The following is a 19,576-nucleotide window of genomic DNA, read 5'->3' on the forward strand; positions in this document are numbered from 1 at the left end:
TGTGCATAACCAACTCTAAAGATATCTCCCTGAATGATGAGAAAAGTCCTTTTATGATAAAATATTTGATTTGGGGTCAGAACTTTGCTAGAAGTTCCACCGAACTGATTTGGAGGCAAAATAACAATAGCAACAAGATTCTCTCCAAGTTTGGCAAATACCCATGTCACCATTCAGCTACAAACTAAATCTGAATTACCCATACTAGAATGTAGTTGAAAATGAAGCACCTTGGACAAATCTGCAAATATCTTTTGCTTGGTTATACTTGAACATGTTCAGACTGCAAAAATGGTTTCTTCGTTCTCTCCCCTTTTTAACGATATACAAAACTTATATATCTCGGCAAAAAGTCAGGCCTCTAGCGTCCATTTGAATATTCAGGTTCAATAATTGATTCAAGACCCTTTCAATTTTGCAAAAAATTATCTTATTTTAAAGTTTGGACTTTATAATAAAAACCCAGTTTTATTTTAAAAGACTGCACATTCATTTAGATGGAAAATAATATATATATATATATATATATATATATATATATATATATTTTTACCACTTTGAAATTTCCCTCTTTCAAATTTGAGTCAAACTTGGTTGACCAACCATGACATGTGGTAGATTTTGATTGGCCATCTTTGTCTTGTTGGATTGATCGCGGGGGGGTGTGGTGGGAATATGGTTTTCCCGAAAATGAATGTTGGTTGTCGATGTAGATCATCCCTTTGAAATGGACAATCGAGATGTTGTGAGGAGACTCCTCCCAACGAAGGAAAATAGATAGCATGAATGGTGGGGACCCCCGCCATGTGGTGCAATTCCATACTTTAGAGCCTTGCAGAGACTGCGGTATGAAGGAACGTCGGAATGGTGACACATGGCAATGTCTCGCGCTTTCGTGAGACAAGAAGACCATCTCACGAAAACACGCGGGCCATTGATATGGTTGCTGCTTGGTAGAATGAACGGTGATCTTTTAACCTTTCGTGGAATTTCCACCGTCGATTTGCTCATGTGCATATTGGATTAATTTAAAGCGCCGGAGATGGGACTCTCCGCCACGTGGCACAATTACGGACTTCGGAGCCTTGAGAAAACATTGCAGTATGAGGAAGTGCTGGAATGGCGACTCGTGGCAGCGTCTCATGCTTTCGGGAAGATGGGCAGATAGCTTGCAAAAACATGAGAGCCATTGATCATCGCAACATGTGTCAACTCGACCAAGAACAAACCGAGCTAACTCGGCAGAAGCAGAAACTGCAGCTCACTCGATGAATGAACAAACCAAGCCAACTCAACAAAAGAAGAAATTGAACTAACGTGAAATGTTAGCTGCCAACTTACGTGATGCTAACCCTCTGCAAAGAACCTAGCCCATTGAAGGTTTCTTTGATCGGATATTAGTGATGGGCTGAATAGGGGGGCCGAAAATGGCCAATAGGTACATATGCATGAAAAGCTCTTATAGGGTCTTAATTTGACTTGGTTTTCAGGATGGTACTCAAAATCAGAGCTTCAATTTTGACTCTCAACAATTGCTTCATTCAATTTGGAGTTCTCTACGCGACATATGTTACTGAACTAAACCCCATCTACATGGATTTTAAACAGCTTTCCTTTTCTGTTGAGTTGAATTCTGTTCCATGCTTGTACCTTTAAGTTGGTGTTTTTGTCATTATTAGAAATTGGGTTTTCCCATTGTCATACATTCAGTTATTTAACATGCTTTAGAGATATAATGTTGAGCCCAAATATAATGTTATCTGAAGATGCCTGTATGTTGTAGTAAGTATCAATGGATGTCAGAAACATATAGGTGAGCCATAACTGAACTACTTCGACATCCATTTTGTAGAAGATTTTATAAATGATAAATAAATTAGGAGCAAAGAATGTTGCTTCATTATTAAGTTTCTCAAATAACTGAAGCTATTTTGTATAATTTTTAAAAATGATCTATAAAGTTGAGATTTAAGTTGTGATAGACCAATATTTTGAAAACCATCACCGATCTGAGAGTTCTGTCTATGGTCTGCAGTCTGCAATACTTAAGAAATTAACTTTTCCTATTTTCTCTTTTTGATTTTCTTGAATTTGAGTTGACTTGCTAGCTTCCTAAACACTTTTGCGTTTGTGTTATATTTTTAGACAAATGATTACTTGTGCCCAGGATTCTTCAATTGATTGAAGCTATTGTGTGTAACCTTAAACCATGCTCTCATTATTGTTGAGGTCAAATTTGAATAAAATAAATAAAGGAACTTCAAATCTTTATTATCAGTCTACTTCTTCAGAGCATAGGAACTTATCATTGCTTTTGAGTGAATTTGAACTGTTCATTGAAGCTTATGTTTTCTAAGTTCTTTGCCCTTGACTGTCTAATTTGAGGTTCAATTGTGTTCTTTATATCCTACATTCAGACTACCTGGTCATAATATTGTCATTTCTCTTGCAGGATTTACAACCTGGAAAGTCATCGAAGAAATCACCTGTAGTATGGAGGGTACTATTCCTGATTTTTGCAACAGTATGTGGTCTGTACATGTTCTTTGTATGTGGTAGACAGATAAATATTCACATGAGATCAAGATATACACTCCTCAGGCAACTATTGGACAAAGGTTCTTGTCAGATTCCCGTCACGAAATCAGCAGAAAATGTGCCTTTACACTATCCTATTCCCAAGACATATACCAGGTGCATGTGCCTGAACTGGCATATATTTTTGGTTTTAGATAATTGTGATGTTTTTCCTTGTTTGCGACATTGTAAGCTCCACATCTTTTGACATGGAATTGATTTATCAGGGATGAATGTGCATGCACAGCTGTACAGTTGTTTGTTATATTATCCATGCAAAGGTCTGGTAGTGGATGGTTTGAAACATTACTCAATAGCCATCCCAATATCAGTTCGCATGGAGAAATTTTTTCAGTAAAAGAAAGACGACAGAATTTCTCTACCATTTCTCAAACATTAGATATTGTTTACAATCTTGATTGGTTCAGCAGTGCTTCCAAGAATGAATGCACAGCTGCAGTAGGCCTTAAATGGATGCTTAATCAGGTGATTTGTCATGTTTTTAGCACATTTGTATTATTTGGTTTCATAGCATAGACATGGCTAGTGGAAGATAGGCATTCTTATACATTTGTATTATTTGGTTTCATAGCATAGACATTGCTAGTGGAAGATAGACATCTTCCTGTAGAGTATGCCAGCAAAGAGTAACAAATTAATAATTTCTTTAATTTTGATTCTAGTAGCTTTCTTAAAGTTGTTCTTTGTGCAATATTTATCTTTAGATCATATAGTTTTTATCCAATGAGTTTGTAAAACATTGGGGAGTTATTTTCTATTAGATTTCAATATAAACAGAGTACAAAACTACATCATCATTCAAATATGACAGCTAGCCAATAACTATTATGCATTTATGATTATCATATTTGAGAAGTATCGTTATATATTGCATTCAAGTAACAACTTGCATTCACGTAACAAATTACAAGATTTTACAATTTCCTGTTCCTTTTTCTAGTGAAAGATTGGGGAGGGGTTCTAGTCCTCACACTTGATTGCAGATCCTTGCTAGCACTAGAAGGTGCTTACGTCATCACTTTAATATAAGATGGTAATGACTCCTCTGCCTCATGTTGGATCATTGATGTTATTCCATCCAATCCAATCCAATCCCCCCTGTTTTCCATAGCCAGCCTCTCAATATCAACAATCTCATCCCTTGTAAGCAAGGAAGGCTCCGGCTATTTTGCAGTCTAGTCACTTAAGAATTTAGTCTCATCAAAAATTAACAAGCTCATGTGATTTGTCCTCCAAATTTCCTGTGTGATGTTGAAGTTTGTGTTACACAAAAACTTGGTCATTGAGGCATTTCTGAGTTAACCATTTACTCTTTTTTGCATGAATGACATTAATCTCTGGTTGTACTCACAGCCAGAAGTGCAAGAAGGTTGCGACAATAAAAGTGCCATCTTTTAAAGATTTGGGGTACTTGCACCCCAGTCTTACCACCTTAACCTACAAATAAGGTTTCAATAAAATTGCATGCAAGTTGTACTTTATTAATAATTATAGTTATAACCCGTAAGATATAAGTAAAGATTCCAATTTTTGTTACCTAGTATATGGATGTATCTCCCTTGGATAGCTAGTGGTAAAGGAAAGGGACCCCCTTAGCTTGCTTGTGATCTTGCAACTATAAAATTATGATGTCTCTCACCATAACTTCTGCATTTTTGTGAAGCTTCTGAAAAAGTAAAACTAGGGATTGGGGTGGTGCCCTATTACATGAATGGGTTGTGGAGTTGATTGTTTCACCTCCAATCAGTGATTTTCCAAATGAGATCAAACCTGCTTCTATCTCATGTGTAATGGTTTTGCATGGCCTCTTTGGCTCAATCAGTAACCTTATAAATGTATCCCATTGGGTTTTGCTCCCCATCCACCAATTCCAATCCCTCACTAAAGGTTTGAACACTGGCAAACTACAAACAAATTAAAATTGAACATTAACGTAGAAAATTTTAAAAACTGAAAATAAAAATGTAATTTGAAATGTAAATTGTAGTTTGACATTATCTTGATGATTTAGTTCACTTCTCAAAAGTTTTATAAATAATTGTCTTTTTGGTCCTCTCTCCGTTGGTCTTTTTTGAATATGTTGAGTTTACCCACCTGAACTGACAAATATATGCTTCAAGGATGTCAATAATCTACAAAGGTTTGCAATGCTAGAATTTAGAAAGTTAGTTGCTAAACTTGTAACATGCAGTCAAACAAACTCTTACCCTTTGGTGTGATCTCTCGACAAGTTGAGAAAGGAAGATTCACTATAATATGTTTTGTGATGTTCCTTAAAATTTCAACAACTAGTCTCGCACAATCAATTTTGCCTATTTCCTCAAAAAGGTCAGAGAACCAAACTGTGTAGGAGGGCCAAAGAGTAACAAATGAGTCTCACATAATAAAATTTACCTATTTCCTCCAAAAGACAGTCAGGGCAATAAGCTGTGTAGATATCACAGAGTGACAAATGCCCCTCTTGAATTATTCTAGAAATTGTCACATATGCTGTTGCATTGCCATTAATAATTTTTACTCAATTTTGTATGTTCACCGCTAAGATGATCTCAGCTGCTGACCTGTTGCCACATCATTATAAGAAGGAAATTCAGCTAAGACAAAGGATATTAAAGATAAGTAAGTCTCTTTTCAATCTTCTCTAAAACGAGCATCATTGTAGAATGCCAAACTACCTTGCAACAGAAGATGCTTATTTATCTCCACTCATACCCACCACATGCTTTACCATAGTGCTGGAAGCAATAAGAATTGTCCTAAAAAACAATCTTGACAAAAGAATGTTGCACCAATGCTCTAATGCAGTTTGTTGCACACTTGCAACAATTTGTAGTATACCTGAAGCAATCTGTTGCACCCCTGTAGCATACCCTTAAACAGCCTGCAACAGTGTTTAATTGAGAAACCTTCTGTAATAATCCGTACTTATTCTGGTCAAAGAAAATCAGTTTGGACTTGAGACATTTTGTCTTTAAGTTTTGATATTGCTGTAAGAAATCCGACTCTAGAAATAGAGTAATATGACTAAAATACTTTGAAAGAACAATGTGAAAACTCAGGAAATGACAGTCCGGAATTTATATTACTCTACTACAGCAGTCCTCTTGCAAAATTTTCTATTCTGAAAACATAGAGGAGTGATTACATGAATGTATACCACATGTTAATGCTTGCATTACCAACATGAGTTTTTAACAGAAATAAGTAGAACCTGGTGAAATTCGCAGATGACTGGGAAGTTATGCTGCTGTCTACGGTATACCTTCAGTGATCTCAGTTCTAGTCTATCAACTTTCAATAGCTCCAGCATGCTCACCAGTTGCTGGAAATGTGTCATAACATAGTGTTCTTGTCCTGTGACTTCACTGCAGATAACGGTGTCCTATGGGTGAGCTCGTGGTAGGGTTGGGTGTGCCTGCAGTCTTCCTTGCACTAACCTGTTACCCTTGCTACTGTCACCTCCTTGCTGAAGTGAGCACTGCCAGTGTTGTCAACATATATTAATGCACCAGACTAACGTCGGGGTGCCAAACATTAACGCAGCTATGGGGACTGCTCACTATGCTGTCCAGCTTCCTTCAACACTCACTTGCATCTTTGCTACCGTGGGTATGATGCTAGGCCAAATGCTGATAACGTCTGAACCAATGTCATATGAAAATGGATATACTCAAGGTTCTCTCCATCATTATCTCAGCTAGGGAATAACAGACCTCTCTTCCTGCCGTCCAAACATAAAACATAGTTACTGACCTATACGTGCCAAGTGCCTGGAGCTGACTTTAATCTCCTGACTTACTTCTGCTGTTGGAGTTCCAACTTCTTATAAATCTTCAGTGTATCAATTCGAATCACAACTCTGAAATGTAATGTGAGACACTAGGTTTGCGTCTAGTCCCACCTTTTTCCTTAAGGAGTTTCTTCCTTGGGAAATATCCAGTCACATTCAAGCAACCGATTAGGATTTGAATAATAACATATATTCATGGTGTCCATCTCAATGTAGCTCTACGCTTTTATAACCTTGATATGAGGGAAGACAAACAACTAGGCAATGTGGGATTAAAAGCCAATTTTGTCTTTTAGTCACTTAAGTAACTTTATAACTTTATAACATTAAAATATTTAAATAAATCACTTAAGTCACTTGAACTTTAATATCTCTTGAAATACTTGTTTGATTGCCATGGCGTTTGAAATATGAATCTCTCATCATAATTCCCCATGTGACCAAATACACTTTCTTAAAAATAGAAAGGGTCCATCTCTATTACCCCCGACTTACTATACATAGTAAGTGTGGCAAATGGAGTCTAAATGACATTGAATGAAGGCCAAATCCATAAATTGCTGAAAGTTGGAGATGAATCAATCTTTAGAAGACCCTCTAACCATCCTCTTTAGCCTACGAGGGTCCAATATTAGACTAAACCTAAAATTCTGAGGCTGGCAACTAATGGGGACATTACAGTCCTCCCTTCCCGAGATTGGTTGCCCTCAAGCAATCCAACAATAATAGTGAAATCCAACCTCCACCTGGATCCCAAATGAAGTAGTACGTGAGACCCCTGTTACCATTGAACCAATTGCATACCACTAACATCATCAGGACCAACAACGTAACCTGCCGTATAACACTCAAAACTTGTGCTAATGATGTAGGAGTTAGAATATCACTAAAAGAATCCTCCACAAGAAATATCTTCATCCTGGTTCTCACCCATATAATAAACTGGACTGGAATTCAGATTAACAATCCCTTGAAGAGATGTAGCTATAGGAGAACCATATGCACTCATGCCAATTGTATCAACCATAGGTGTAGCCATGTCAAAATCTGTGGACATAGGAACATTACTAACTGCTGCAATACAAAACTGAATCTTTACAGATGGTGAAAACTAAGCCCAACTCCACTCAGGTGAGTGATCAACATCAACCTCAAAACAACGAATTGTCATAAGACAATGTTGCATCCATGTCAAACATAGGATTATTCATGAAGTGAATATCAACTCTTTTTTGATCAATAGTATAGCATGACTCTAATACTACATTGCTCACCTCATCAACAATAATAAGTGTACTACCATTAGAGCACACATATACAACCGCTTGCATACTGCTAAACTTCTCAATGGATGGCTCAACTGACACAAAAGTGGCTGTTGACATGACAGTATCCTTGCACGCTCCTACTCCCACTATCACTGCATCGCCATCAAATACATGATTAAGAGAATTCATGCCAACAACTGCATCATCTGACTTAACCTGACATAAATCCTCATCACATTCCACCTCAATTGTGCCCAACTCATACAGTGTCTCATAAGAAATGTCTTGCAAATCTGAAGCCGCAATTGTATCATTACCATATGTTCCTAGAAAAAGTGATATCATTCTTTACTCAAATCTCAGCTTTGAAATCAGTTGGGTCATCCGTTTGTGGTTTTGATTCATCTCATTCACTAGCACATCCAACTGTTTTACAATACCCTGTATTTCAAAATCTCCCTCCATTAGTGGAGAAGTATGCCCTCTGTGGGTGTAATGAATACCATACCTTCTGTCACCATCCATAATACTGAAAACCAAGTCCTCCACCTGTGGGTCAAAAGAAAAGTGATGTGCACTCCTCAAATGTAATGCTGATAAAAACTCCCAATCTCTGTCAAGGGCTCATCGTCATCAAACTGGAAATCAGAAGATGGTTCCAATCTCTGACTCAGAACTATTGGTCGAGCAGGATCCTAGGCAACCCTCTCAACAAGCCCAACCCCCTCTCAACAAGCCCAACCCCAAAATCCCTATTAGGAAGCATTGTAGCCAAGGTCTCTACAATCTTCCTCACCAATCGTTGAATAGCACTAGAGCCCCAAATGAGAGCACCCTCAAATATACCGTATGAAACTGCCCGCCAATCTGAGCTCTTAAGCAAATACTCCATGAATGACTCAGTATAGTAGAAATTATATGTGAAAGCATCAATCTGCTCCCTCGCAATCCACAACTGATCTCTCTGAAAATGTGATAATGCCAATTATCCAATGCTACTAGTTGTAAGAAAAGAAGGAATAGATTCACTTCCAGTAGAAGGAAGCAAATCACCATGTGAGCCTGTCTCCATTGATGCTCTCGCTTCCTCTATACATACTAGACTCAAATCCTGGACGAATGTGTTCGCCACATCATCACGTCCCTCATCCTCAACCGTAGAAGCAAACTCACCACCAACCACGATATGCAACTGAACAAGGTCTGGGGCTGGTGTTGACTGTACCCGTTCTAACTCCACAGTAACCTCACCCCATTGTGACTGTGACTCTTGAAGAGCCAATTGAGTATACTAAAGAGAGTCCACCGTCACCGCAAGCTCCCAGGTGGGCTCAACTACCTCCTCCTCTTTCCCTAACAATGCCTCATAGCAGTTGCTACCCCACTCCAAAAGGTAATCTCTATCATCAACTAACTGAGAGTAACTATGCTTCAAGATCCTAACATCCTCTCGAAGGCATGAACCTCTGCTAGGAAAGGACAACTATCACTGTGCTCATCTGACACCAGGGCACCCCAACCAGATGTAGTTAGCATATGCCAAATAGCATCATAATGATTAAGAGATGAATAAATGTCACTATCACTCACCTTTAGCTGATAAGTCACATGATGCCTTTGTAACCCCTGATTCGTATGCAAACTCTGTGTCTCACTAACTGCACTGTGATAGGAAACTGAATTAGAACTGTCCACCACAAGATTGCTCATACATGTGCTATCGTCCTTGCACAACTCTGCATCCGAGATACAACTACTATGTACCTCAAACAAGTCCTCCAAAGAAATAGAAGCTCTCGCAATATCAATCTTGCCACATGTCTCAACTTCCACCTCAATAGTAAGATCCTGTAAACATCGATCCTGGGATTCATCCACAACCTCCTCAAAGTCATCACCCAATATTTGACAAGGGGTATCATACCCGGTGCAACTTATAACATCATTCAATAAATCACCAGAGGTGTCCATACTGTTTGCATCCCCATCACCTAATAGAGCCTCAACTTTCATCACCTGACTCTGCACACATGACTCTATGCCAGGCTGTGAATCAATAATGCTAGAGCATGAACCCACATCTACTGACTTCGCTGTAACACCCAAATCACCAACATCACGGCTGGGTGACTCCATGCATGCATTGGTCCCATCCGAGAAAGCAACTGCCTCTTGCACTGGAGAAACACTATGACAACTCCCATACAAATCTCCAATAATAATCGCCTCTTCAAGAGAGCCTGAAGTATTAGTAATAACAACTGCATCAACTGTCTCTGCACTAACAAGAACTCTAGGGGCCTCAACATGCTGAAGCTTAGTGCTGCCATCCACTAAGGGTACAAACACATCTACTGATCTCTGTAAAATGGGTCCACCATCAACACTACAGATAGGACTAACAGGTGTCGTACTAAATACAGATAAATCTGCATCATGGACACCTGTTGGGGAAAATTGAAACTTCCTTCCTTGCAACTTCGATGTCGGCCTTCTAAAGGTAGAAACTATATACTTCGCTGTCCTCTCAACTATCTCTAGATCTGACAAGCTCTCCATCAACCTCTGTTGATGAAGCTTAAGTGTTTTCATACTCTTCTGCAAAGCATTCATTTTCGTGCTAAAGTCCTCATTACTCCACCGGCTTCTAGAACTACCAGTGCTCTTATGTATGTCCATAGGGAAAAAAACTAGAGTGCTGGTCACTCCAAATGGAATAGCAAAACTGAAAATAGAATAACTTTCCTACCCCACAGGATGGCAGGAAACTAGGCTTTGAACAAAGTGCCTCACTTTATTTCTCATAAAGAAATACTCTTCCACCTCCAAAAGAATACAACTTCAAACCATTCAGATTAAACCTTTTGTAAAAATGTTTCTGATGAAATCTTTGATTAGAATCTCTGATAAACAATTTCCAAAAAATCACATAGGCTGGCAGAATACATAGCTCTGATACCACTGTAATAATCTGTACTTATTCTGGTCAAAGAAAATCAGTCTGGACTAGAAACATTTTGTCAAACAATTGGCATGTATTCTTGGGTCTTTAAGTTTTGATATTGCTGTAAGAAATCTGACTCTAGAAATACAGTAATATGACTAAAATACTTTGAAAGAACAATGTGAAAACTCAGGAAATGACAGTCCGAAATTTATATTACTCTACTACAGCAGTCCTCTTACAAAACTTTCTATTCTGAAAACATAGAGGAGTGATTACATGAATGTATACCACATGTTAATGCTTGCATTACCAATTTGAGTTTATAACAGAAATAAGTAGAACCTGGTGTAATTCACAGATGATTGGGTAGTTATGCTGCTGTCTACGGTATACCTTCAATGATCTCAGTTCTAGTCTATCAACTTCCAATAGCTCCAGCGTGCTCACCAGTTGCTGGAAACGTGTCATAACATAGTGTTCTTGTCTCGTGACTTCACTGCAGATAATGGTGCCTATGGGTGAGCTCGTGGTAGGGTTGGGTGTGCTCATAGTCTTCCTTGCACTAACTTGTGACCCTTGCTACTGTCACCTCCTTGCTGAAGTGAGCGCTGCCAGTGTTGTCAACATATATCACCGCATCATACTAACGTTGGGGTGCCAAACATTAACACAGCTATGGGGACTGCTCACTATGCCGTCCAGCTTCCTTCAACACTCACTTGCATCTCTGCTACTGTGGGTATGATGCTAGGCCAAATGTTGATAACGTTTGAACCAATGTCATGTGAAAATGGATATATGCAAGGTTCTTTCCATCATTATATTAGCTAGGGAATAACAGACCTCTCTTCATGCCGTCCAAACATAAAACACAGTTCTGTATGTGTCAAGTGCCTGGAGCTGACTTTAATCTCCTGACTTTCTTCTGCTGTTGGAGTTCCAAGTTCTTATAAATCTTCAGTGTATCAATTCGAATCACAGCTCTGAAATGTAATGTGAGACGCTAGGTTTGCGTCTAGTCCCACCTTTTTCCTTAAGGGGTTTCGTCCTTAGGAAATATTGAGTCACATTCAAGCAACCAATTAAGATTTGAATAATAACATATATTTGTGGTGTCCATCCCAATGTAGCTCCATGCTTTTATAACCTCGATATGAGGGAAGACACAAACAACTAGGCAATGTGGGATTAAAAGCCAATTTCGTCTTTTAGTCACTTAAGTAACTTTATAACATTAAAATATTTAAATAAATCACTTAAGTCACTTGAATTTTAATATCTCTTGAAATACTTGTCTGATTGCCATGCCGTCTGAAATAGGAATCTCTCCTCATAATTCCCCACGTGACCAAATACACTTTCTAAAAATAGAAAGGGTCCATCTCTATTACCCTTGACTTACTATACATAGTAAGTATGGCAAATGGAGTCCAAATGACATCGAATGAAAGCCAAATCCATAAATCGCTGAAAGTTGGAGATGAATCAATCTTCAGAAGACCCTCTAACCATCGTCATTAGCCTACGAGGGTCCAATATTAGACTAACCCTGAAATTCTGAGGCTGACAACTAATGGGGACATTACACCTTCCATATCTGAGTTTTTTAAAAATATTTTAGATCATCTATGTGTGCTTGACCTCGATGCAAAGTAGTCAACAAGGTGGAGGATTTTAGATTTGCATTGTATGCTTTATAATTTACATGTACTTCTTGTTAGCTATATGTTGCACTTTACCTTTCCTAATGGGACCCTAACTATGAAACATAAGTCATGTGTGTGGCATGTGGTGTCATGTAACACAAAGAGTTCTATGTGGGGTGTGGAGTTGCATGTGAAACACAGAGTCACGGGGCATGAAGAGTCATGTGTAGCACATTTGGAGAGGTGGAGTATGAAGGTTCACGGTCCATGGTTTTGTACCCACAGTACTGTAAAGCTTCTAGGTGTTTCTTAAGAGCATTTATGCCTATAAATGCAAGTTCATGGCATTATAAAATCATAATAAAATTATATCTTGTTTTGAGATACAGAAGAATAGATATTGAGGAAATCCTAGTATGTTAGGCTAGCTATAGAGCATATGCTGCACCGAATGAGTAACATAAGAGTAATGTGATTTTATTGTGATCATTATTTTGTCAATACGGTAACTGGTGTTTCTTTTTCATTTTCTTACCCAAAAGAGTTTGCTAGGGTAAATTTTGTGTCATATTTGAGTGTGCCAGGTTTTTCTTTTTGTTGCATGTCATACTGTTAGCAAATCTCACAAGACTAAAGAATCCTTAATAATACTGTGCCATAAAAAGCAGTGTTATCCAATTACGTACCTTAACTTTCTGATGGTAGCAGTTGGACTTTAGGAGACCTTAATCAGTAGAATACAACTCAGAACAAAGAATTTGATAACAAAAATTATTTCATTTGTCACTTGTGTCTATCTTGAGAGTTGTCAGCCAGGTTGTATGCACCTACCTTTAGCACTTCATTAGGGTACTGAGCAAAATACAAGACCATATAATTAATCTCTAATGAAACTTCTTATGGCTACTGTCATGTCCCCGCCATAATGCATCGCCATCGTGTCCAAAAGAGAGTAAAATAATAAAACAATGCTGTGCGCCGATAAACATAAATAGTCACAATTTTAATTTTTCCTAAACTGATCACTACACAGTCGAGTTCTTTCCCTAATTGGTGATTATTGAGGTTAGAAAACTACTTAACTAGATTGGGTTTCAATGGCCATATAAGGAAAAGGGATGAGGTCAAATTATAAGAGGCAGAAATTACCTTGGAAGAGACCATTTTTTGGTGTGTCATGTCCTGTCAAATTGAGGATAGAGGCCTCGTGACTTATTTGGTTAAATGATTTTATTTTACTAGAGAATTAATTGTGAGCTCTGTACTTTTCATGAGAAAGCATCTGGGATCCACCAGCTTGAAACAAATGCTTCAGATTGTCAATAACTGCTCTAAAAGCTCATTTCATTTCTGCTTAAGTCACTGCCTTTAGTAGACAACCCACAGAGGATGTCAGAACAGTGTCAGATTGGGTTCCCTTATACTTGCATCAAACGATATGATGCTATGTCAGCTTTAGGAAATAGCATTAGTAAGCAGACATTATATTAAGAACAACAACAAATGCATTAAAGGCAATGATTCCATTTTATTGAAGAAATATTAAGGGAACTAGCGATTATCAAATAAATTGCTGAGTATATTTTCAAGAGGCCACGATTAATCTAAATTAGTGATTATAATTGATATTAGAAGGCAGCAGTTTCCTAGAAATTAAAATATAACTAACTTTTAAACAAAAGTGTTGCGACTCTTTCAAAGGGGTAAAATGTTGAAGAGTCATGAACTCTCCCTCATATTTGAGGATGTAAAAGGAGGGGAACTTCATTTGAAGTAGGAGGAAACAGCAGGAAATAAAATCAATTGCCACAGATAGCATTCATTGAATAGAAGAAGGGACAGCAATGCGAATTACATCTATAAGATAGAAAGGCAACATTTGGGGATTGAGAATATCATCGAATTCAGGAAAGGAAGATCAATCAGTATCTAGTACAGACCACAAGCACAGTAAATAAAACAGTAACCAGTAATATACAGACACATATTAGTCTGTTATATTAGCTCCAACTTAGGCATCGACAAGAAGAAATTACAATGAACATTCAATATCATACAGCAGGTAGACTTGTACAAAAATCTGAAGTATATTCTGCAGTAGTATTCTTGACTATCATTAGAACAGAAGGTAGTTGCAGGAACATCCAGATTGAGCATAATAGACACCTATATTTCATAACTGTTATTCAAGCATCTATTAATATGTTAATTACTCTCATGGTATTTTGATTGCCTTTGCATAATTTGGCAATCAATTATCTTTATATATATTTATTTATGATTGATATACAATTCATTATCAATAGTCTGTTTGTAAACTTTCATAATTATGGAAGGAAGGAGATGTAAGAGAATGAGGAATTATGAGGATTTCCTTCTAGGTAGGGACCTCAGGTGGATGTCCATGTTGCCTGCCACTGGGGCCAAGAGGAGCAAAGCTGTCCACTCTTGGGCTTTGATGGGACAATCAAGGAATCTCCATTATGATATCCTCTCCAACTCATAATGATGGCTTCTATGTCTTAGTAGATGAACCTTGAATAGGGAAAGTAGGTACAAGCACCCCACTAGGAAGAGGAACCTTGGGTGGAAGTCCATTGTACCTGCCTCTGGGTCTAAGAGGGCCAAGGTTATGCTCTTGGGCTTAGTGCGGGTCGGCTTCAGGTGGACCTATCATGCTGACAGTCTAATGTGTTGAAATGATGCTATAGATATTATATTAATATCATGTGTAATGAACCATCCCTAATCATATATGCATGTATGTATATAGACACACGCACACACATGTATGTATGTATGTGTGTGTAGTCAACACAAACACACACACATATGTGGAGATGTTTCTTATGTTATGATTACATGATTAAATCCAGGGTCACCATTTGAAGAGATATTTTGCTTGGTAAGATGTATCCCTAACCTTAATTTTTTACAACTCTGATTCTAGGGCAAAGTCAAGGGAAAATTAGGAAGGGGACATCACAATGGTATTTGAGCATGATCCTGCCATCCTGCAGGGTAAATATGAATCAATAAATCATTCTGGTCAATGGGAAAGAATCTAACAATGCATGTTTTTATGTGTATGCTCTGCATTTGGTTCATACCTAATGTGTTTCTGCATGACTAGTCCAAGTGTGCCTTTGAGTTCTATACTAAATATATTGATATAAACAAAATTTGCCTCTAGATTAGGTCTGGGCTTTATACTGTAATGTTTGAAATCCAAAAATAATTTTCACTAAGTATGAGCTATGGAAGATTACTAATGCAAGTACTAGAGTGATGTAATAAATATTGTAGAATAAGGAAAGAAAATGGAATTATGTACAATGATAAAAGAATTTGGAAATAGTTACTGTGTATAAACAACAGTAATCAAAGCAAGTAGATGCTGGAATAATGCAAAGTTGCTAAAGATTATATGTAAGAAAATATGCTTCAATAGGTGATATTCTAGCCAAAGGGATTTATTGAAGTTTGATTAGAAAGTAACAAGTTTGTTGATGAGTTAATTGTAGACAAGATGAGGATGGTTTGTTAACAAGAGTTATGTCTCCCTAAGAGGATTTATCTTTCTTAAAAGTGAGGTATCTCTTTAGTAGTACAAGAAGAATTATGCTGAAAATATCATATTATTAGTCCAAGGTTATTAATAAGTGTCAGTGGTTAAATGTTGTTAGAGTGGTAATTGTTATAAATATTACTTGCTTGGCTGGATGTAGTTTTTGCCACCCTCCGCATGAAGCTTATCCAAAGAATATGGTAAATTTATTAAAATAAAACATATTTTCCCAAGGGTAGCAATCAGCTATGAGAAGTTGTAAATCAGACAAATGGCCTAATTATAATGAATTGTGACCCCCTCACATTGGAAGTTATAAAAGAGAGCATTTGATTTGAAAAGATCATTTCTGTGCATAAATTCATTATATATCCAGTCATTCATCAGATAGAGCACAGGATACATTATCAACCACAGCAATAAGGCACTAAAACAATTCATTTTATGTAAATCAATCATACATTCATCATTCAATCATCAATAATTCCCATTCAAGGCATCAATCAAACAATTCATGCTGGTTGGCTTAAAATCATATTATTGATTGCTCCAAACCTCAGTTAAGAAATGTATCAATCGACCAGCAATTTGTCATTATGCATCATTCAATCAACAAACACTAATCAATTGAAAGATCAATGGTCAATCGTCAAATATCAATAACAATCGGTCATCAGATATCAAATAGCAATTGATTATGAATTTATCATACATTCACCAATCTAATTAGCAACCAATCAATCAAAATCAAATTTCACTCATTGACCATTTGTAGCATTCACACACATACTTATCAATTTGTCATCCAACTCCTGGTTGTGTCATTGAGATACCCTAGTTTGACGTGAATTAAAAACAAATCTTAGTTCAAACTTTCAAATCGAGCAGAGTTGTGCAGCAGAAGCTAATTGCACTACTGTTCTAAGCATTGGTTGAGATCAACATAATAACAAAAGATCCAAGGATTGAAATGAAACTGACATTGCTTGAGGAAAAGAAATCTTGGGAAGGGCAGACTCTCATGTCCTGTTGAATTGAGGATAAAGTTCTTGTGACTTATTTGATATTTGATATTTAAAAAAGAAAATTCATAGAGAATTAGTTATATGCTTTGTATTTTTCCTGTGACATCATTTGGCATCCACCAGCTCAAAACAATTGCTTACTATCATCAGTAATTGTTCACCAATGAAATATTTTATGAGAATATTGAAGACTATTTCATTTCCCCTAAGGAAGTTAGAACAGTGTTGGATTTGGTACCAATATCGTGCCACTTAGTACATATTAGCGGCAAATTCATATAGCAAGTATTGCTACCAATATCTTGCCACTGACTACATATATGACAAAGAACTTGCATTCTGCAAATAAGAGGAAGATATAAACAATGAGTAGGAAGGGAGTCCTCCAATTAGTGTACTCATATAATCGAAGTTGGAGAATTAGTGCAAAGAAAAGTAAATAGATTCAGTCAGCAATATTCAATCAGCAGGCTAGGAACGATACAGTAAGCAACTACAGGATGGGGGAAATGGAAATATATCGGTAGCCTTGGAGATTAAGAGGTAGTTGCTGAAACAATGTTAAAAGGGAAACACCTTGATTGTCTCACAATTTAACTATGAGCAGAGAGAATGATAAAATCTAGAAAGGGACATTCATTGTTTTCAATGGGCGAACATAATGAATAATAATTGTCAGTGACATGTTGACCAGCTACAATGACATTACAGGGATGAACAAATGATACAGGTTATATGCAAACATAAAAAATACTTTACGTTTAGAAGCATTTATAAGGATGCTATTATAAATTTCTTGGAAGGAGTAGTTGAGAAGCTTCAAAAGTGGTGAGGATTGAGGAACCTATCGTAGATGTTATGCAAATAACTGCAAGCTAACTGCAGGAGTGCAAAGGGTTGTCTAAAGCACTCTAGATAGTATGACAGATATCAACCCCAGCGTTCATGCAAGTGACCATTGGGTCTAAGAGGGCAAAATCTGAGGCAATCCCAGATAGGGGACATTACATTAAGCCCACTTAGCTCGATACCATATTTGGAAAACATTCAGCAAGTGTTGTGCCTTACGAATCATTCCTTATAGAGCTCCTAGAGGTTAAGCATTGGGCCTTCCTGGGAGGTCACTCAACTCAGTACTTCTTTAACTTAAACACACCTATCCATGGAGTTTCCCGCAAGGTTAAACCCACTTAGTTGGCTGCCCCATTCGCAAATTCTTCAGCAAGATTTGTGCCTTAGTGCTTAACTTGGTGTTAGCATATTTTATAGCAATTATCACACGGTTACCAAATCCAGTGTAATTTGCTAAGATATGTGCTTGCCAAACTCAAAATACAGTTTTTTCAGGAAAATGAGAGTGGTATGGAAAAAAATTAAAATGCTTGCTTTTGCTTATCAGGAACTCATACTGGGAATTGAGAATTTAGTTTTGGCTTTTCATTCATGGAAAAATCCCTAATCTGGATTAATTGAGAAAAAGAGGTTGGGGTGGCTCAAATATGTGCCCTAATTGTAATGAGATGAAGAATCTATTCTACATATGCAAAATCAATTTGTAGGTAAACAGAAGTCATTAAAGTTCTCCAGCAACAATTACCTAATCAAGCCATCCAAGCCAGGCTTTAGCATTGGTTAAAATATTATCATACCAAACTTTGTTAGACAGCAGGGCATAATTTTTTTGACTGTAAAGTCTTTCTAGGAAAGTCTGTAGAGGCACTGGGAGAATTAAGAATAAAAATAGAAGAACATAATGCTCCTATTCTCTACTTTTAAAAGATTCTCCTTTACAAAAAGCTCCTATTCTCTACTTTTAAAAGATTCTCCTTTACAAATACTATCTTTGCACCGTACACAAAAATGTCACTTGGAAACATTTTTTAAGAATTTGCGCCTTTTCTGTCTAGGGTTTCATAAATGTGTGCTGTTTTTTTGCTGCCAATTAATTGCGATTTTACCAGATTAATCACCCTAAAAATTGCCTAAAAAAATGCCGAAATTATTGACCAATCAGTTGTATATTTTGGGGAATAATTCAACATTGTAGGCGATTCCCAATTAATTGGCTATAACCATGTTTTATTCCAGTTTTTTGCTTCTATGGGTGTGAGTATTAGCAATACAAACAAGCACCTGAAACCCTATCATAGTTTCGTCCAGGAATCTTTCTATTGAAATGCAACCCAGCAGCCAAGAGCCAATTTCAGTGGAGGAGGATAAGGAAGGTGGGTTTCATGTTTGCACCAGGGAAACACGCCTTTCTACTTTTCCACAATTCTTCCTAGGCTTCTTTCTTTCAAAAGTGTCTGGGCAATTCTCTCTTTCACAAAATCCTGCTTTCAATACTATGGTTCTCATGTATAATGGGTCTTTAAACCTGTATGTTTATCTTTTGCTGAGATTAAGCCAGATTTTCACATGGTATACCCTTCCTCTGTGGTCAATGTCCATTTTGCAAACAAATGCAAATCATCACCCCCTTTTTTGCGCTACCTAGAATAACAAATACTACACGTGGAAACTCTCCATAATTTGTGTCTTCTTCCATTTCCTCTGGCTCTCTCCCTGGCAAATATCAATGGTACACTTTGGGTCACTCTGTTAGACATATAGGATGTGGATGGCAATCTTTCAAGCAGTGCATTTCACTCCTCACCCAAATCCACTGTTACAAGGAGAATAAGGATATACTAAAATCTTTTATGAAGTATCAACTTGAATGTTTGATTCTACA

The 19,576-nt window shown here is 37.3% G+C and overlaps 1 protein-coding gene across 2 annotated transcripts in view; it reads left to right on the plus strand.

Annotated features, from left to right (window-relative positions):
- The window catches only part of LOC149552533 (uncharacterized), a 65,257-nt gene that overhangs the window by 22,652 nt on the left and 23,029 nt on the right, over positions 1 to 19,576 (plus strand). For both annotated transcript variants that reach the window (XR_016352947.1, XM_089788116.1), the window contains exons 2-3: positions 2,453 to 2,694; positions 2,805 to 3,063. Coding sequence is in view for 1 of the 2 variants with exons in the window: in XM_089788116.1 (XP_089644242.1) it covers positions 2,453 to 2,694; positions 2,805 to 3,063 (501 nt within the window). In the remaining variant the exon portion in view is untranslated. The remainder of the gene's footprint in view (positions 1 to 2,452; positions 2,695 to 2,804; positions 3,064 to 19,576) is intronic.

This window comes from Cupressus sempervirens, chromosome 6 (assembly GCF_028749045.1).
Source record: "Cupressus sempervirens isolate cs-2001-9-10 chromosome 6, ASM2874904v1, whole genome shotgun sequence".
Taxonomy (NCBI): Eukaryota; Viridiplantae; Streptophyta; class Pinopsida; order Cupressales; family Cupressaceae; genus Cupressus; species Cupressus sempervirens.